The sequence below is a fragment of the Tamandua tetradactyla genome, chromosome 7 (assembly GCF_023851605.1).
Source record: "Tamandua tetradactyla isolate mTamTet1 chromosome 7, mTamTet1.pri, whole genome shotgun sequence".
Classification (NCBI taxonomy): Eukaryota; Metazoa; Chordata; class Mammalia; order Pilosa; family Myrmecophagidae; genus Tamandua; species Tamandua tetradactyla.
Window position 1 is genome coordinate 7,652,067 of NC_135333.1, and position 21,515 is coordinate 7,673,581.

The following is a 21,515-nucleotide window of genomic DNA, read 5'->3' on the forward strand; positions in this document are numbered from 1 at the left end:
TGCTATTAAGACAAGAAATAGAATGTTCTTAATGGTTTTGTTTGGGTTTTTGGTTTTTTTTTTTTGACAAATCCTATGGAAACTTAAGTATAAAAATGATCTTTTTGATATAATAAACTACTTCTAATCTTTTGCAGATTGAGGATTATGCACTGAGGAAGAACATGTCTATGACTGAAGTTGAGAAATGGCTTGGACCTATTTTGGGATATGATACAGACTAACTTTATTTTTTACCTTTTCTGTACTTGATGATCCTCAAGGAACCATAATGCAGAGTACCTTAAGAACAGTAACAACAACATAAACCCATCCACATCTGATTTACATTTGTCCTGCTTCAATTATTGGAAAACTGGTAAAAACCCATAGAGATTCAAGGTTTCCTGTGGTACTTGGAACTCATACTGATGTTTATAGGGGACCCTGAATGAAGAGCAGTGAGCAGAACTCTGTTGATGTCTGTGGTTCCGTAGGGGCTAGGACAAGCTGAAGAAAGAAGTCTTTTGCATTTCAAAGCAGGTCACTTGCGTTTTTCTTCCATTTTTTACCTTGGATCTAGAAGGCCACTTCTCCACCCCACCCCCCTTTTTTTTCTCTTAGAAAAAGTGCCTGAAACAAAGTGCAATAGAGAAATGTGACCTTATAGCAAAGTGACACTGTGAGAAACGGGGCACTTTAATCTAAATGATTACAACTCTGACAGGGAAAAAAGGTATAACTCAGCTCTCTCTCTTTTCTAAAGGTTCCATTAAATGGTTGCATAACCCCCTTTGACAAAAGGCATGCACTCACTGTTTGCTTGTAAGAAATACTCAAGCTATTTGCACCAGTGCAGTAAAGTACCGTCATTTTCTCCAAGCATTTTTGTTCCATAATTTCATATTCCCTCACCCTTTAAAAAAAAAAAAAAAAAAGAGGTGAGAAGAGGATCCTCTGCTGTTAACTGGTAGGTAACATCATCTTTGAGTTGTTTCCAGAACTGAGCAGATTCTCAGCCAAGCCTTGATATCTTGGGCAGAGTTGGACAGGTGAATGACAAATCCTGGTGGTGGTGGTGAATCTGGTCCCTGCCCTCAAGAATAGACCCCTTACATGTACCTGGTTCTTTTGTGCCTTTTAACCTCATGCTCTTCTCCTCCCCTCTTTTATTTCTCTAAATTAAAATTCATTCTCTTATATTTAGTACAGACCTTAACTTATCTATAAAGTCTTCCCCTTTTATTGCTCACCCAATTCCAAACTCATACAATTTAGTAATAGCACCTTGACTTGTTTTCTGTTATTTCAAGGGAAATGGTTTAGATCATGGGTTTTGATGTCAGCACACTTGAATTCAGGTTTCAGTTTTCCTCCTTACTTGCCATGTGACTTGGCAAGTTACGTAAGGTCTCTAGCACTCAGTTTTCTCATCTCTAAAATGGGGATAATACTAACAGTACCTATCTCATGGGCATGAGATGAAGCATATAAAGCAGTACTGTACCTGGCGTACAGGTAAATGCTTAAAACCTGGTAGCTTCTATAGAGCACTACTGGGAGGCCCTCTAGAGCTCAGCACAGAGTAAGAAGACATGGGAAGGGCAAAAGACCTGAATGGAGGGAAATGTTGAAATGATATTGAGAAATATATATGGATTAGAACCCATTTAACACTGAGTGGGAAGATGAGCTGTCTCCTGTATCATAAACACCACCGCTTCTTGTTTTCTGTGTGATGCAACTCTCTCACCACTTATAAGTCAGCTTATATCAAATTTATACTTAAGTACATTGGAAGTGAATGGGAAAAAGCCCTAGAAAATCATAATCCTACCTCTCTGTATTATATGCATATTTACTTCCAGAGTAACATGCCTCTTAAGGCATTGATTGCTATTCAAGTGAAGAAAATGATGTGTGTTCTTTAGGTACATTTAATTTATGCTAGATAGAGAGTGGAACTTGGTTTCCTGAGACAGTTGTTGGAGGATTTATTTTCTGTTTCATAGTAGATGTATTATTGCAGGCTTTGGTACTTCCTTAAAAATATTTTAATGTGTTTTATGTGAAGTACAATTGCTAAGAATCTCCCGATTTCATTAAATGTTTATCCTTTCTTCTCCCAGTTGTGTGATAGAATGATGTTGATGTAGCCTATGACATGTACCTTTTTTTCCCTGAATCTAAAAAGAATCTGTGCAAGTTTGAGTGCCTGTATTTATACCAAAGAATATAAAATAAAACTTGAAGACCCCCCCCTTGGTTTATGTCAGGAATGCCAGAAACATAGAACTTTAAAGGCAGGTAGGTTAACCTCCCAATTCTGGAATCTTAATGACTATATACATCCAGATCATCCCCTTATCATCAGCATCCTTAAGATTAACTGACTCACCATCATCCTTCCTCATTTATTTAATTATTAATGAAAGATCCTGTATTTATTTTTTCCTCAAAGGAAGCATTCATTAGGAAATCTTTCCCAATCTGCTACTTGTTCTACAATTTATACTGAAGAGGCTGGTTTCTGGGAGATGATTAAGATCAAGATTTATAATATCCTGTATCTCCTTTGACATTTTTTACCATCCCTTCCCTCCATTCACAGCTAAACTTGGTAAAAGAACAGTTTTCCTTCTTTCTGTTTTTCTCAGCTATGCCCTCAGCAAATATTTGAATGCCAGCTTCTTCTCCCAATTTCTCCTTAAATCAATGAAGTCAGGTTTTCTTACCCACCTTTCCTTTTACTGACTTCTTAATCATCATATCCACTGGCCTTCCTAGTGGGTTTGAATAATATTGACTACTGTTTCCTCAAAGTTCTCCTTTTCCAGGTTCCCCCTTGACTTCACCGCTCTAGCTAACCTTCTACTTTTCTAATAATTTCCCCGATACTTTCATAGTTTCTTTTCCTCTGCCCACTGAAATGCTTGTGTCCCCAGGGGTCTTGTCAGTACTTGCTTTCTTAATCTATACAGTTCCAGTGGGCACTCATTGAGTCCCTTCAGAAGTCAATATTTCCATCCAAACTCTCCTGAAGAACCAGTTGCATGTCTAATAGCCTTCTTCAGTAAGACTTACAGACATCTCAAACTCAATATGGCCAAAACCAGTTTGATCTTATTCATCTCAACATTCTTGATATATTCAATTATTGTGCTACCATGGAAGCAACAAACTTCAAATTCACCCCAAGCCATCTTTCTTTTGGACTCTTGCCATTATCCTCAAAATTCACACCTAAGATATATTTATCCTACTGCAGCTGAGATGGAGGTGGGATGGTCAGGAAAAGCAGTAATTGAGGGCTGAGTTGGGATATGAAGGATGAAGATGAAGAAGCAAAGGAGGAACAGATGAACTATGTCCGTGAATAGGAATATAAAATGTAAAGGAATCTATTCTATCCACCAAACTGGTCTATAGATTCAGTGGTATTTCCAGCAGAAATTCCAATAGTTTTTTTGTTGCTGAAAATGACAAGCATATATTAAGATTTATTTGAAATACTGAAGGACTAAGAATGACCAAGTTGCTTATAAATAAGAAGAGGTTTAAGGGATTTACCTGACTGAATAAAAAGTTTTTTTGTAGAGATCCTTCCATATGGGGCATTCTGACTAGTGGAACAAAATAAGGAGCTTAGAAACTGACCTGTACATATGTTGACCTTTGAAGGACTACTCCATAAGTAGTGCTAGAACAAATGGTTATCTATATGGGAAAAAAGGAAATTTAATTTCTGTCTGACACTTTATGTAACAGTTAATTCCAAATATATTAATGAGTTCAATACCAACTGGAAAACTTATAAATGTTTACCTGAGAAATTCTTAGGAAAGAAGTTCTTTAGATACAAAGTGTTACCATAAAAAGAAAAGACAATTAAATCACCTGTTCTAAAATTAGGGTTTCTGTGAAGCAACTAAACAATTTAAGCTAAAAGACAAACCACACCTTGAGAAGAGATTTACAACACAACTGACAAACGATTATTAATCATAACATTAAAATATTACTATTTTAAAAAAATCTAAATAGAAAAATTGAAAAGGCATTTCACAGAAGAGGAAATACATAGGGCTTACAAAGAAAGAATAAGGTATTCGACAGCATTGGTATTAGAGAAATATGAGTTAAGATTACAACAAGATTCCTTTTTGGGATGGTGGTGCATGGTCCAGGAAGGATTCCATTTTATGTATATTAGATTTGTAAAAATGATGGAGTCTGACAGTACCAGGTGAAAATGAAGATCTGTGGGAACTCAGATATATTTGTGGGTGTGTAAACATGCAGTACCAGTTTAGAAAACAATACCTCATGAAGTTGAACATTTGCATGCCTGATGATCTAGCTTTATGACCCTCAGGTACAACAGAAACTCTTGATGTGTGCACTCTGATGTATGTTCAAGAATATTCATAGTAACATTCATAATTAAGAACTGGAAAAACAAATGTCTGTAAGAGAATGGACAAAAAGATATAGTCACAACAAAAAATATGTTGCATGATAATGTCTGCAACTATACCTCACCATATGAATGACTCTTGCAAAATATTAAGAAAAACAAGTTTTAAGGAAACTACATATGGTGTGATGGTGTGATACTATATTTATTGAGCTCAAGAACAAGCAAATCCAAATAATATGTTGCCAGAGCATATATATGTGATGAAATTATATTGTAAAAAAAAATAATGGAACAATAATCCAAACTTTAGCTAAGTAGTTATCCCTGGGAGGGAGAGACTGATGAGATAGGAAAGACACGCATAGGTAGATGTGAGTTACTAGTGATCTAGATGTTCAGTTTGGAGATTTTTGGTTGTTCATTTTATTATGCTTTATAACTAATATATTTCAATTTTGTATGTATTGTACTTTGTACATGTATTAAATTGTAAAAATAAAAGTAAAAAGGAATGATAAATTCTGGGATGGTGATTTTGTAGATGATGTTATGTACATGTCAAATATATTTTTTAAAGAGAGGAAGAAGATTTTTGCTGGAGTGAACAGCAGGTACAAGACAGGCAAGAGAGGGATGAATCTGTGGGTCTTCCAGTAATCTCTAGGGCTAGAGCAGTGTGTAAATTGAAGGTAGAGGGGGTATGAGACTGGAGAAACAGGATCTGGGTGGTAAAAGCTCATGCAAATCATGTTCAGGATTGTCTTTGATGCTAAAGAATGAAGGGAAAGAACCATTGAAAGATTTTAAGCACACTTTTTTTTTTTTTTTTGCAAGATGAATTTGACAGGTGTGTGAAAACAGGGATTAATGGACCAGGGTTGACGAGAAGGAAGACAGGTAAGCAGTTGTTAATAATCCAGATCAGAAAGGAAGATATGAACTAAAGCAATGTGAGTGAGGTCAGAGAAGAATTTCGAGGCAAGGGTCCTATGGTTTTGGGATTTCTCATTCTTTCTGCACTGTTTAAAATTTTTACAACAAAATATATTATTGCATTCAAAAAAAGATTAGTATGGCAATAAGTCCATCTTGAAATGAATGCTATTTTGAATAATCTGGGTGAAATGTTAGGATTTAAATAAATTAACCCCCAAAATCAGTCCCATTTTCAATACTTGTAATATCTATTTCCATTTACACTCTCCATCCTTTGAGTGCAATTTTCAAAGATATCTTTTGCCTCATCTCTTGCTTTCAGGTAACCTTTTGGAGACTCAGCAAGCAATTTCTGTAATCATTGACTAGGAAAGGATCTTGGATTAAGTGATTTTTGAGACTCTTGAGATATATTCTATGAAATGGAAGAAACAACAGCCAGATAGACTCATGAAATGAAAGCAAAACTGTCTGTGAAAAACACCATTCATGAGACTATCTTACTGTTGTAGATTGTGATCTACTGAGCATGAAGCTTGCAGCAGTAGAGAAAGGAACTTTGAAGTTGACTCAATACTGTTTCTTTCACCCAGAGCAAAATTCAGCATAGAGAAAAGTGACACTTCATTACAGATTTTCTGAATGTCAGTACTTATTTCTAAACAGCTCAAATGATTTATTCCATGATATAAAAGAAGAGATATTTTGTGCATATTTTCAATAAAAACATGTCTTGGTGAATAATGCTAAATGTTACTAATTTTAAAAATTGTAACTTCACCTGATTGTTTTTAATCCTGTTGAGATAAATATATCAAAAAATTTTTAAGGATTACAGTGAAAATAAGTTCTTCCAAAAATGCTTGGCTATTTTTTTTTAAGAAGTAAAACTATTTCTATTTGCAGCTGGCATGATCTTATATAGAGAAATTCAAGAGTCCACAATAAAACCATTAGAGCTAATAAACAAGTTCAACAAACTGGCAGGTTACAAGATCGACATAAAAAACAATTGTGTTCCTATACACTAGGAGTAAACAAAACAATCTAAAGGGGAAATTAAGAAAACAATTCTGTTTTCAATAGCATCTTTTTTTTTTTCTTAGCATGGGCCTAATCCAAAAAAAATTTGAAGGATTACAGTGAAAATAAGTTGTTTCAAAACTGCTTGGCTATTTTTTAAAAAAAACACTACTATTCAAAAAGGTAGTAGCAATTAGCTCCCAAACATATGTCAGTGGTTTGTCTTATATAAAGTTTTCCTTTTTATTCTCACATTGCTTGGCACTAACACATCCGTTTTAAAACCATTGGGAAAATCACGGAGATACCACCTCACATTCTCTAGAATGGTGTCTAGTTTGCTAGCTGCCGAAATGCGATATACCAGAAATGGAATGGCTTTTAAAAGGGGGGAATTTATTGAGTTGCAAATTTACAGTTCTAAGGCCATGAAAATATCCCAATTAAAGCAGGTCTATAAAAATGTCCAAATTAAGGCACCCAACAAGATGTTACCTTCACTCAAGAAGGGCCAATGAAGTTCAGGGCTTCTTGCTCAACTGGAAAGGTATATGGCAAACATGGCAATGTCTGCTAGCTTTCTCTCCAGACTTCTTGTTTCATGAAGCTATCCCGGAGCTGTAGTCCTTCTTCCTCTCTAAAGTTCTCTGGTTGCATGGGCTCTGGCTCTCATCATTTTCATCGTTGTGAAGTTTTCTCCAAAATGCTTCTCTTTCAAAGGATTCCAGTAAACTAATCAAAACCCACCTGGAATGAGTGGAGTCACATCTCCCTCTAATCCAAGTTTAATGGCCATGATTGAGCGAGTCACATCTCCAAGGAGATAATTTAATCAAATTTCCAGCCCATGGTACTGAGTAAGGATTAAAAGAAAAGCTGTTTCCACAAAATGGGATTAGGATTAAAGTATGGCTATTATTTTTAAAACATCAAATAAGTGCTGGTGAGGATATGAAGAAATAGGAACCTTCATATATTGTTGGTAGGAATGTAAAATAATGCAGTTGTGGAAAATGTCAACTACCATGTGACCTAGCAATCCCACTTCTAGTATCTACCCCACAGCAGAGGCTTGCACAGACATCTGCACATCAATGTTCACAGCACCATTATTCACAATAGTCAAAAGGTAGAAGCAACTCAAATATCCATCAACAGATGAATAAACAAAATGGGGTATACACATGAATGGGATATTACTCATCCTCAAAAAGGAATGTGGTCCTGATACATGCTGCAACATGAATGAACCTTGAAGACATGTTGGGTGAAGTCAGACAAAGGATCAGAAGAATGATTCCTCTCATATAACCAGAATATGCAAATTCAAAGAGAAGGAAAGTATAGTACAGTTTACCAGGTATGGGTGGGATAGACTGGGGATGGGTATGTACAGTTACTACATAATGGTTTCTGTTTGGGGTGATGGGAAGGTTCTGGTAATAGATGGGGAAAGGATACCACAACATTGTGCATGGGGGTAGTTGAGATGGGAAGTTTTATGCTGTATATATGTTTCCACGATTTAAAAAACCGGAGACTGAAGAGACAATAACAATTAAATGAAATACACGATCCTAAACTGGATCTACTGATGGAGGAAAAAATGCCTCAAAGGATATTACTGGGACAATTGAAACAAATGGAATATAGAGGTATTCTTTATATCAGTTAAATTTCTTGATAACTCTCAATAAGGCTACATAAGTGAATATCCTTATTTTTAGAAAATACACATGGAAGTAAGTATGTTCAAAGATTATGATGTGTGTGACCTACTCTCAAATGTTTAGAAAATAGATGATTGATAGCAACATAAATGTGAAAGTTGGTAAATCTGAGTAGGGGATATATTGGAGTTTTTATTTCAAAATAAAAATTAAGAAAAAAACCTTTGGGAAAGCTAAAGTACAGTAAGTTTAAGTGATAAACTTAGTTTTTTTTTTCATTACCAGAGACAGTAATGGTTTCTGGCCTGCAAAATCCCATTGCTTTTCACTGTGACCCCAAATTAACTAAATTTTGGATAAAGTTAGGGCTGCAATATCAATAAATGGGAATATTTATTAAAAATTCCACAAATAAATACCAAATCCCTGAGTTATATGAGAGAAAGAAGGAGGTGGGGTATATCTGAGCTTTTTAGTCCATCTCAGCTAGGTATAGAAATGAATTTGGATACACGGAATTTAGAGTAATGGTCAATAAATTTAAAAGTAATTCAGAAACCTAATGCTTCATGCTCTGATTGCTCATTATTACTCAACAGACCACAGGAGTCATGAAAAAGACCCTATGAAACTTCTATTCCATTTACTACAATTGACCATTAGAGGAAAAACAGATTAAGAAAAGCCTTTACCAGAAAGTTGGAAGTAAAGAAGCATAGTACTTATTTTATTTGATAAGATGCCAAAGGAGAAAGAGCATATGCCATAATTAATGTCAGAAGTAAACATTTAGAAATATAGAAATTTTGGCATGTAATGGCAACTTAAATATTGAATGGATGAAGTCAAGTAAGTGGACTAAACAAAAAGCCAGCTAGTACTCTCTAGAGCTTTTCCAGGCATATTTAGAAATTCACTGTACTTGTTCAATGTGAGGAAACAAACAACTGGATCAAAGCAAATCTGATGTATCTATCAGTGGCCTTGCCAAACCTATAAGTCAACAGTCACTGATACTCATAAGGATGACTGACAAGTATTAAAATATTCCTGCCTTCTAAAACATCAAAGTCATTAAATTCAGTATAACTTCAGTATTAAGTATATTTTACCATTCTAATTACCTTTATTTGAAGGTTGGCCCACCCAAGTATGATAAGTCTAATCCCACACTTTTTTTTTTTGTATGCTATATGGCAGGGTCACATTTCATTTATCCGTGTGAGTATCCTATTATTGCAGCACCATTTGTTGAATTTTGTTTGTTTGTTTTTGGAGGAAGTGCATGGACCAGAATCGAGCCAGGGTCTCCTGCGTGGCAGGTAAGAATTCTACCACTGAACTGCCCTTGCACCCCCCTGAACCCACTCTTTTAACTGAAATATTGATTAAGCAAACTTCTTCTTCCACTATATCAGATAAACAGAGCATCTTCTGCCACTATCATTACATGGAGAAAGAACCAAGTCTGACATTGTTTAAATGTGGGGGTGGGGGCAGTGCAGAGTGAAGAAAATGAACTATCAGGGTGAGTGAAAAGATGTAAAAGAAGAGTGGTTAGTAAACGAAGGAATATGTCATGACCAAGATGTCAGCACAGACTCTGGAGAGCTCGTGCATGGCAAAGTTGAGTCATTTGATGCTGTCAGCGTTGAGGGGGAAGGGAAATTCTAATTTTGGATGGTTTGTATTAGGTTAGCAGGAGTATCTGATTTTAAAAAGCTGAGTAATTCCTGGGTTTTATTGAATCAAAAAGTAAGAGCATGATGTTTGGTTTTGAGTTATTCAAACAGTGTATAGGGTTGAAGGGGATGGGGAACATTGAGATTTCTTAATGGTGGGAAGTGAGAATAAATCTTATGATGGATTTGGTAATGTAAGTAGCAAACATTTGTGGCATGTTTTGGGTGGGGAGAAGGAGTAGGCAAGAGTGATGGAGTCATGACCGCCTTCTGTAGGGGAAAAGATGTGGGTACTTGTCCCCATGGTAATGATATATTCCAATTACTTTATTTGCACAGACCATTTCTATTATACTTCTCAGGTAAACATCTGAGAAAACTGGGCTATTATTTTGTAGATTCCATTGGCACCTTGTTATTAGGGCCATGCCAAGATTTGCAGCAATAGGGGAGAAACCATTTACATCTACCCTTTTAAAACTTTTCTTCCAATGAGCTCCAGAAAAGGGCATATTAGAGAGGGGAGATTACTGACTGGGAAAATATTCTACTTTTGCTTTGGCTGAGATGCCCAAGAAGTGCAGTATTTGCCGTATTATGGCAACTGTGCATTCATTCATAGTATTCATTTATACATTAATTGGTCAAATATTTTTTGAACCAGATCCTGCACTAAGACTCTGGGTATACTGTGGTGAACAAGAGAGCAAAATTCCCTGCCCACATGGAAAGTAACATTCTAGGCAAGTTAGTGAATGCACCACCTATCTGTATTTTAGACCTCTTTCCCAGTATTTTACTGCTTCTTCAAATTCTTCTATCAGTAGTTAGAAAACTTTGACTTTTCTTTTGCTTTTCCCCCTTAGCTTCCAGTTTTAGACTTCATCAAGCAAGCTCGGTTTCATTTCTTCTTGTTGAAACCAGTATGCTGTGCACTACTGCTGAGAATATCGGTTAAAATGCCCTCTTAACAGAGCTCTTTCTCAACATTAATCTCTTTATTGCTATGCCGTATTCAGGTAAAACAACTGTGTGTGTGTGTGTGTGTGTGTGTGTGTGTGTGCTCGCGCACGTGCACTACATTCTGTATCTCAGAAGTAGAGGTTTGTGATTAGCCATTGTGCATAAATATAATCCAGTGTTGCTTCCTGAATGCAAATCCACCAGCAGCTGTCAAGCTTCCACTCCTTATCTTATCGGGACCTTTTGGGAACAAGAGTGGCCAGACATCTCCCCCTGCAGATTAACAAACTGCGGTTCCAAGGAGTATTTACTGATAAACATCTGCCTTCCAAAGAGAAACCATTCATTTAACAAACTGCTCTTCAGAGATTTATAGATGCAACTTGCCTTCCTTCCATTTCTCTAAATCATGATTCCCTTCTTTGCCCTCTATTTTTCTTTTCTAAAAATTTGTTTTTTGACGATTGATTTAATTTCTGAGGAGTCAGTTAATTTCACTTACATAGGTTAAAAAAGAAAAGTGCCCCTGCCTAACTAAAACATCTTGTTTTGTTCAGCGATTAAAGGATATTTATGTTAAGTAAAATATACAAAAGTACTTTGGCTAACACATTAAACTATTATACCCTCAAAGATAAATATGGATAGTAAAGATAAATAAATGCCATTAACCATCCAATATCCTGTGACTAATCTTTTTTTCTGCTTTTTTAATTGTATAACATAGATACAAAGCAAAGAAATAAAATAGCAATATTTTTCCAAGCACTCTTCAACAAGTTGTTACCATACCAACCTCTCAGATTTTTTCCTTCTAGTTGATCCAGAATATAGGAGGCTAGAAGGAATAAATATTTTTTAATTATCACATTTGAACTTTTTTTCCTTTTTTGTGAAAAATAACATATATACAAAAAAGCAATAAATTTCAAAGCACAGCACAATTGTGAAACAGATTGCAGAGTTTGGTATGGGTTACAATTCCACTATTTTAGCTTTTTACTTCTAGCTGCTCTAAGATACGGGAGACTTAAGTATCAATTTAATGATTCAGCATTCATGTTCATTTGTTAAATCCTACCTTCTCTGTATAACTCCACCATCACCTTTGATCTTTCTCTCACTCTTTAGGGGTATTTGGGCTACAGCTATTCTAACTTTTTCATGTTGGATGGGGCTGTCAGTAATATGGGGTAGGGAGATGGAACTAGCTGATGCTCTGGAGAGGCTGGGCCCTCTAGGTTTCAAGACTTAACTGGGCCAGGGACTCATCTGGAGGTTGTAGGTTTCTGGAAAGTTACCCTAGGGAATGGAATTTTTGTAGGATCTTATATATTGCCCTAGGTGTTCTTTGGGTTTGACTGGAATGGTTTTAGTTGGGGTTTGGCAAGTTATGATGGTAGCAATGTCTAAGGAAGCTTGCATAAGAGTGACCTCCAGAGTAGCCTGTTGTTCTAGTTTTCTAGCTTGGTTCAAGAAGACCGATGAAATTCAGGGTCTCAAGTGAGAGGGTCACATGGTGAACACAGAGTTTCTCTCTCATTTGGAAGGGCACATGGCGAACACAGCATCATCTGCTAGCTTCTTCTCCTGGCTTCCTGCTTCATGAAGCTCCCCGGGAGGTACTTTGCTTCTTCATCTCCAAAGGTCGCTGGCTGGTGGACTGTGCTTCATGGTGCTGCAGCATTCTCTGCTCTCTCTGAATCTCCCATTCTCCAAAATGTTTCCTCTTTTATAGGACTCCAGTAAACCAATCAAGACCCACCCAAATGGGTGGAGACATGTCGTCACCTAGTCCAGTTTAACAACCACTCTTGACTAAATCACATCATCCAGGGAGATGATCTGATTACAGTTTCAAACATACATTATTGAATAGGGATTATTCTACCTTTATGAAATGGGATTTTGATTAAAACATGGCTTTTTTAGGGGGCATACATCCTTTCACACCCACACACCTCTTGAATATTTGAACTTTCTCAGCCACTGATACCTTATTAGTTACACTTCTTTTCCCCCTTTTGATCAGGATGGCCTTGTTGATCCTATAGTATCAAGGCCGGACTCATCCCTGTGAGTCATCTCCCATGCCACCAGAGGGACATTCACCTCTGGATGTCATGTTCCACATAAGGGGGGAGGGCAATGATTTCACTTGCAGAGTTGGGCTTAGAGAGAGTGAGGCCACATGATGACTAATCTTCAGTTTGCATATCTTGGCCTTTCCTCAGTCACTTTTGCACTGTATTTTTCAGGGTAAATATTGCCTTTTAACTCCACTTACCTCCTAGGGTGTATGCATTATCTCCCAAATTAGATGGCAGAGTATCTTAAAAAGTCAAGAATGATCTTGTCTTAGTTTTTTGGGTGGTTATTACAAATACCATACAATGGGTTGGCTTAAACAATGGGAATTTACTGGCTTATGGTTTAAGGATAGGAGATGTCCAAAACAAGTTCCTTGTTTCCCTGCCTTGCATCACATAGCTATGTCCTCTCCTTTCTCTTACAGTTCCATTGGCTTCTGGCTTCTGGCTCTTCCCGTTGACTTTCTCTTACTATACCTGAATTTCTTCTGTTATAAAACCAAATTGAAGCCCACGCTATTTTAGTTAGTCATGCCTTACCTAAAAATAATATCTTCAAAAGGTCCCATTTACAATGGCTTCACACCCACAGGGTCATGGATTAAAATTATGAACATGTCCAAATTATGATACATAATTCAACCTACAGCAGATCTCTTTTGTTTCTTTGCATGTTTTTAAAAACTGTAAAGAGTTTGAAGAGTGCAGACACTTAGAAAATACTTGTTAACTAATATTCTGATCTGACATGAAAGGTTGTGTGAGGGGACCCTGGAGTCAGATGTACCATTTATATTTTCAGTGGAGAGATTTCATTTAGCTTTAGAGTATAAATACTATTCTGTGTTGTTTTGTGAATGCCTCTGCCCTCATGCCTCCAACAATTAATAGCTGGGTGAACCTGGGCAAGTTCTGCAACCTCTCTAACCTGCAGCTTCTCCATCTGTGAAATGAACATAATGCCAGCAGTTACCTAGTAGGATAGTGCATAAATTCAGCATATAATCCATGGAAAAGATTTGGCACAGTACTTGGCTTTAAAAACGATCTTCATTTAATGAAGAACAATAATGAAGAAGATCCTTGGGAGGTGTTTAATTTTTTTCAGCTCTTCACTGAAGCCATGCTTTATAAAAAAAAAAAATGCAGCACCACATGAGATGTACCTCATTTCCTAGACAATGTGTAAATCTAATTATGAATGCCAGTGACACAAAGGAAGTTCAGGGTCATGAGACCTAACACTGGTGAGACTGGAAATTTACCAGAGGAATCTGTAAACTTCACAGGTGAGCCAGTTGGGGATTATCAAGGCTATGCTGGAAATTAAGACATGATGTCTTGTTTGGTTTTGTCAAGTATCATGTAACTGTAACAACCCGTTTTTGTAAACTAACCTTCTCTATAAAAGAGATTTTACTTTATTTTTGGCTGGGCTCATTCCTGAACAAAGTCAAAACTGGACAAATTCTTTTGGTTTCACACCTACAGCCAATATTCCTGATATCTTGCAAATGAATTATTTTGTCATCAAGAGAATTATACCAGACATAATGGGTAATTCAGTGGACCCCATTCCATACCTGGAAAATCACCCCAAATGCCTGAAACTAAATTTGCACTTAAAAATAAATAACATTTTTCATTACAAAACTTTTTCATTTATAAACTATATAAAAATAGAAAGAGAAACACAGAAGCAATTCATAGTTCTATAATGCACATCTAGCTACGATTAATGTTTTGTTGTATTTCCTTGCTTTTCTTTTTTCTTTCTTCTTTCATTCTATTCATCTATCCCTTTGTGGTATGCTGAATCACGGCCCCAAAAGATACCCACATCCCAAACCTGTGACTAGTACTTAATATGGCAAAAAAGATGAACATTGCCTTATATGGGAAAAGATATAGTTATATTGAGAATCTTGAGATGGGGAAATTATCCTGGATTATCCAGGTGGGAACTAAATGCAATCAAATGTCTTTATAAAAAGGAGGCAGAGGGAGATTTGTAAAAGATTAAGAAGGCAACGAATGTCACAACTGAAGCAAAATGTTACATTGCTGGAAGAAGGGGCCATGAGCCAAAGGAAAGCAAGGAATACAGCTCTAGAAGCTGGAAAAAGCAAGGAAATGCATTCTTCCTGAGAGCCTGTGGAAAACGCATGGCTCTGCTGCACCTTGATCCTGACCAGTGAAATGATAACTGACTGCTGACCTCTAGAGTTGTAAAAGAATAAATGTGTATTGTTTAAATCACCAAGTCTGTGGTAATTTGCTACAGCAGCCAAAATGAATACACCATGAATCTATCAGTCTTTGAATCTATTGACCAACTTTTTTTTTGTTTTTAACATGGGCAGGCACTGGGACCTGCATTTATATTTTGCATGGGCAGGCACTGGGAAGTGAAGCATGTCTTTTATATGACTATTACAGTGTGTGTATATGTGTATATATTAATATGTACATATACATTTGTTTCCTTTTATTTACAGGTAGGGATCATGACATCTCTTTATTTGGTATCCCTTCCCTCAGGATGACTAGTTCACTAGCCCTCTAACATATTCTTGTTAGCTATCAGGGTAGGAGATCAATGGGAACACAGAGTAAGGATTTGTGGAATGTGTTTTCTGTCTGATTTTCAAGCCCCTATATTAGGTTTTTTTGCTCAGAGTGTTTCTGTGGAATTAGGTAAGTAATTCCACAACTGCTACTCAGATATGGCAAGTGACTAAATATTATTCATATAAGTTAGGTGACCCATATGAAACTGCCAGCATCATATAGTTCAACAGCAGCAGCATGTGGTTCAACCTAATAACATATATATATTTTAACATGTCCAGTCCATTCCCCCATTTGTTTCTGTACTCCTCCAGCACACTCGCATCATGATACCAGCTGGAGGAATATTACATATCAAAAGTAAGTCATTGGGAGATGGCCTCTGTGCAAGGTGTCTAAATCTCGGCTGGCATCGCCGGTGCTGCCCACGCTGGCTGCTGTGTGTCTTTGGAAGACTGAGTTTATAACACAAACGTGCAACTTGTCTCTTCCACCTCTTCCAGTTTACAAGAAACATAAATGGCAGTGGAATACATAAAACACCATAACCAAGAAGTTAGGATTTAGGGGATGATTATGATAACTAAATTATTATATAGATATTTCTTTTTTTCTTTTTGGTATATTAGAATAGATAGAAGGAAATACCTGAAATATCTCAGATATGCTTTGAGATTTGATAAAGCTTATTTAACTATATGGCCTTCATCTTGTGCCCTTATAACTGTAAAAACCTTATGACTGACCCTCACTTTTTACCCCTATATCTGTTTTTTCAACTTTAGAGCTTATGATCACTAAAGACAGCCCCTAATGATTATTAAGAAGGACCTTGAGTCGGCCCAGAATTAACCCACCTTGATTCCAAAGCTGTCTTGATAAACAGCTGAATCTAACCAACATGGGCCGGCTTGACATGTGGAGCAGCTTAAACTTTAACCTGTAAGTGGTCTCTACCTCATTATACTACTGAAAATCATGACCGACGTCCTATTAAGGTCACCATGTTCTTACATTCTGTGGCTAAGCATGTAATCAATCTGCACATGCCCAATAATTAGATCATCTCTAACTTTGTCATCTCGAGCCATTGTGCTCATTATCTAAAACCTGCCCATGTTTTGATACTATAAAACTATCAGAATTACTGCAGTTTGGGGAGACAGACTTTTAGGTCCATAGGCTGTCTGATCTCCCACTTCATGCCTAGCAATAAACTCCTTTGAAGCCCTGGTGTCTCAGCAATTGGTCATTTGACACATCAGGCAGAGAACCCATTTTGAGCAGTATCAGCACTACACCAGGATGCAGTCAACAAGATACAGATGGAGGAAAACCCATAGGACAAACAATGTGGTTTCTTCAACTTTACTTTTTTTCAATGGTAAGTAGTCAAGACTTTTTGCATTTCCTGGGATCAAATTTTTAAAGTTGCACCTTTTAAAAAAATTTCTCTTTTCATCTAAGTTTTCAAATTACTTACAGAAAGTTTGCAAAATAGTCTCATATATTTTCTATTTGTGAGTTATTCCAATTTGTCATAAGTACTTTTGTGTTTTTGTGTTCTATCACTTTCTGTCTTGAGTAGGTTAGCTAGTGGCTCACTTATTTTGTTGAGTTTTTAAAGAATCATTTGTTCATTTGTTGGTCTCTTGGTTTTCTGTTTTCTAAATCATTAATTTTTGTTTGTATCTTTTAAAAATCTTTCCTTCTGCTTTCCTTGGTTTTGTGTTCTTTTCCTGGTTTTTTGACTTGCGTGTTTGACCCCATTATTTAAATTTAAAAATTTTTATTGCTACACATTTAATGCAATAACATGTCCTCTGATAACTGCTTTGGTTGTATCCCACAGATTTTATGATATACTCTGTTTTCATTATATTTATTTTCTTACGTTTTTATTCTTTGTTTCCCCTTGAACCCAAAAGTTAATAGTGTATTTTGTTTGTGGCCTAAATATGGTCAGTTTTCTTGACTATTCTATGGGAGTTTGAAATAAAGGGGTAGTTTTATTATTAGGGTTCAGATATCTATAATCTATCTTATTGATTGTGTCATTTAGCTCTTACAGAGCATCACTTATTTTTCATCTACTTGATTGGTCTTGTAAATGATAGAAGTATATTACGTCTCCTGTTAGTGTGTTTCTGTCATTTTCTCCTTTTATCTCCGATAGTTTTTGTGTAATTTAAGCTGTTGCTGTGACATCTGGTGTATTAAAAATAAAGAATTATTATGTCTTAATTGTATCCTTTAGCATAAAAGAGTGTTTTGTGTTGTTGTTTCCTTAAATATTATTTGACGTGAATTCAACTGCATCAGATAACAGCATTGAGACTATTACTTTCTTTTATTTTCATTTGGCAATCTTAGTTCATATTTTTATTATTAAAACTTTTGTATCACTTTGTTTTAGGTAAACAAAGATTATATTTATCTTTTAAATAACATATTGCTGGATTTTGCTTTGCTAGTCAATCTAAAATCTTTTTTTTAATAGGTGAGTTGAGCCCATTTACATTTATTGATATAACAGAAATGTTTGGCTTTAGTTCTTTCATATTGTTAAATCTATCAAAAATATGCATATAGTGAAAGACTCAGTAGCTAGATAGATGCATGTCTTCCACAATATAGTTTATTTTTTTTCCTCTTTCTCTGTCTCTATCTCTCTTTCTCTTTGTCTCTGTCTCTGACACACTGTCTTTTTCTGTTTCTCTCTCTCTTTTTTTTTTGTCTCCCTTGGTATAGACTTTGCTATTGAGAAAGTTCTGTTTTGATTTTGATTTCCCCTGCGGTAGACAGACTCCAGAGATGGCCCCATGACTTTCACCTCCTTGGTATCACTCTCATGATTATGTTGTGCTGCATGGGAAAAGGGGTTTTGCAAATATAATAAAGGTTGCTAATCAGTTGACCTCAAAATGGGGAGATTTTCCTAGTGGGCCCAAACTAATCACTTGGATCCTTAAAAGCAGAACACTTTCTCTGTCTGGTAGCAGAAGGAAAAGTCAAAACGTGGCAGGGATCTGACACCAGGGAGGTTCTCTGTTGCTGGCTTTGAGATGAAGGTAGCCCTGGGGCAAGGAACTGAGAACAGCCTCTAGGACCTGAGAGTGGTCAGTTGACAGCAAACAAGAAAATGTGTACTTTAGTCCTACAGCCTAATCTCAAGGAACAGAACTCTGCCAACAACTGGAATGAGCTTGGAAGCATATTCTTCCCTGTAGCCTCCAGTTAAGAGCCCAGTAAGACCAATTCCTGAGACCCTAAGCAGAAACTCTAGCTGAGCCCTCTGGACTCTGACCTACAGAACTGCGAGGTAATAAACGGGAGTTGTTTTATGTCACCAACTTGTTATACAGCCATAGAAAACTACAGAATTATTTTAAAATCAATATCTTTATATAGCTTAGTCACCAATATTTAAAGTTTTAATTGGGTATCTACTATTAAAAAATATTTAAGTTAGCTACTATCCTCTTCCTCTCTATGAGTATATAAAATAATGACCCCTCAAAGATGTCCACATCCCACTTCCTGAAACTTTTGAATATGTTATCTTAAAATGGCAAAAAGCATTTTAGCAGATGTGATTCAGTTAAGGATCTTGAGATGGGGAGATTACTCTGGATTATCCTGGTGGGCCCAATGTAATCACAAGGATCCTTATAAGAAGAAGGCAGGAGGGTCAGAGTCAGAGAAGACGTTATGATGACGGAAGCAGGGGTCGGAGTAATGTGAGAAAGGGGCATGAGCCAAGGAATGGGGTGGCCTGTGGAAGCTGGAAAAGGCAGGGAAGCAGATTCTACTCTAGAGCCTCCAGAAGAAATGCAGCCCTGCCCACACCTTGATTTTAGAATTTTGACCTCCAGAACTGTAAGATGACCCATTTGAAATTGTTGTTTTAAGTCACTAAGTTTGTGGTATTTTTATTACAGTAGCAATAGGAAACCTCCTCCCTTTCACTCAGCATCTACTTTGGTGTAATATTCTCTTAGTCCCATTTAGTACATACAGGATAATCAACATATTTATTCTACTTTTTTTGGTATGCTGTATGATGGATAATATTTCATTATTTTTTCCATGGGAGTATCCCATTATTGCAGCGCCATTGGTTGAATTTTTGTTTGTTTTGCTGGTTTGTTTTGTTTGGGGAGAAGTGCACGGACCGGGAATCGAATCCAGGTCTCCCACATGGCAGGCAAGAAGTCTACCACTGAACTACCCTTGCACCCCCTCTTCTACTGTTTGTATACACTGTTCATTCTCTTCACAATGCCTATTTTTTTATAGCTGTACAGATTCTTGGAGAGCACATAGACGTTATATATTGTACTCTGTCCCTACTAATCATTGAGCTTTAGTTCTACAGGAAAATATATATTTAATACCCATTACCAGTACCTATATAAATATCTCTGCCACCATTGAGATTCCTGTTCTCTAGTAGATTACTCCGAAAAGGCCCCAGGGAAAATATTCAGAGTTTTTTTATTTTTATAGTAGATCTCCCATGGCTTTTCTGTTTCAGTCATTTTGGCTGGATATGAAGAAATGTCATCACTGACATTTTCTTTCTTGCATATATTATTACTCTATTGTCTTTTGGGATAAAGCATAACTTTCAAAAACTCTGGTTACAATCTAAAATTTTGTCCTCTCGTTAGTATCTTGATCTTTTTGCCTAGATTTTCAAAGGTGTTTTTTTCTTTCCTTTAAAGAACCAATAGCTTTATTAGAATTTGTCTTGATGTTGGCACTCCTGGGTCAATTTTCCCAAATATGTGGGTAGTTACTAAGCTGTTTTTATTGCAGAACATTCTCTTTAATTATGTTTATTCTGTTATATTGCCTTGGTTTCTTTTCTGGGTCACCTCTATGAGTAAATTGGATTTTCTTTTCCTATACTTTTTATCTATCACTTTCTCTTAAATCTTTTAAAAATTTCTTTCTTATTTTTTAATTAAAATATTTCTTTCTCCTTTATATCTTTTATTCCATAAGGAAAAAGCTGTATTTAGAGAGAATTATGGTTCTCTGCAGAGGGTCCTCCTTAAATCTTCAGGTAATTACTAAGAAGTACATGGGTGTGAGGGAAGTATCTCATCCTGGGAAAGGAACTGTTCTAGTTTGCTAGCTACCAAAATGCAATATACCGGAAATAAAATGGCTTTTAAAAAGGGGAGGAATTTATTAAGTTGCAAGTCCACAGTTCTAAGACCACGAAAATGTCCCAATTAAAGCAAGTCTATAAAATTGTCCAACTAAAGGCACCAACAAGAGGTTACCTTCACTCAAGAGAGGCCAATGAAGTTCTGGGTTTCTCTCTCAACTGGAAAGGCACATGGCGAACCAGTGATGTCTGCCAGCTTTCTCTCCAGACTTCTTGTTTCACGGAGTCCCCTCCGCACCCCCCCCCCCCCCCCACCCTGCGGTGTTCTCCTTCTTCATCTCCAAAGGTCGCTGGCTGGTGGGCTCTGCTCTCTTAAAATTGCAAACCTTTTCCAAAATGCTTCCTCTTTTAAAGGATTCCAATAAAATTATCAAGACCCACCTGGAATGGGTGGAGTCATATCTCCATCTAATCAAGTTTAATACCCACAATTGGGTGAGTCACATCTCCATGGAGATAACCTAATCAATTTTCCAATCTATAGTATTGAATAGGGATTAGAAGCCTTTACAAAATGGGATTAGGATTAAAACATGGCTTTTCTATGGTACATAAATCCTTTCTAACCAGCACAGGAAACATCTGATAATATTACAGGGAACATTCCTTTATAATTCACAAAGGGCAGCCAAAGTGGAAAACCTCACAATTCATGAGGCATAGGATAGGGTATGCTCTGTTGTTGCTTAATAAAGCTTAAGTAAAATAGAAAAGGAACAAAATGTTTCCAAGTATCTCAGCCACATCCTAAAACAACGCTGCAGAATATTAAAATGAGTGAAAAAAAATCCAGGACCCAGCAAGGTAAAATTCACAATGTCCAATAAAACACTTACCAGGAACTTAACAGGAAAATGACAGAGTAAAGGACCTGCAGTGCTCACTCCTCCAAAAACAACTAGTGGACAGACAGAACCTATCTGAAACAATTGTTTTGGGGCTCTGGAATCCAGGGACACATTGTACAGCATCCGGGGAAGAGTCAAAGAAAGTGAAAAAAAT

General features: G+C 36.6%; 1 protein-coding gene across 3 annotated transcripts in view; it reads left to right on the plus strand.

Annotated features, from left to right (window-relative positions):
* Positions 1 to 7,743, plus strand: part of MTR (5-methyltetrahydrofolate-homocysteine methyltransferase) — a 183,097-nt gene extending 175,354 nt beyond the window's left edge. For all 3 annotated transcript variants that reach the window (XM_077168432.1, XM_077168434.1, XM_077168433.1), the window contains one exon: positions 138 to 7,743. In XM_077168432.1, the coding sequence (XP_077024547.1) occupies positions 138 to 224 (87 nt within the window). In that variant the 3' untranslated portion in view covers positions 225 to 7,743. The remainder of the gene's footprint in view (positions 1 to 137) is intronic.
* Positions 7,744 to 21,515: the final 13,772 nt, after the last annotated feature.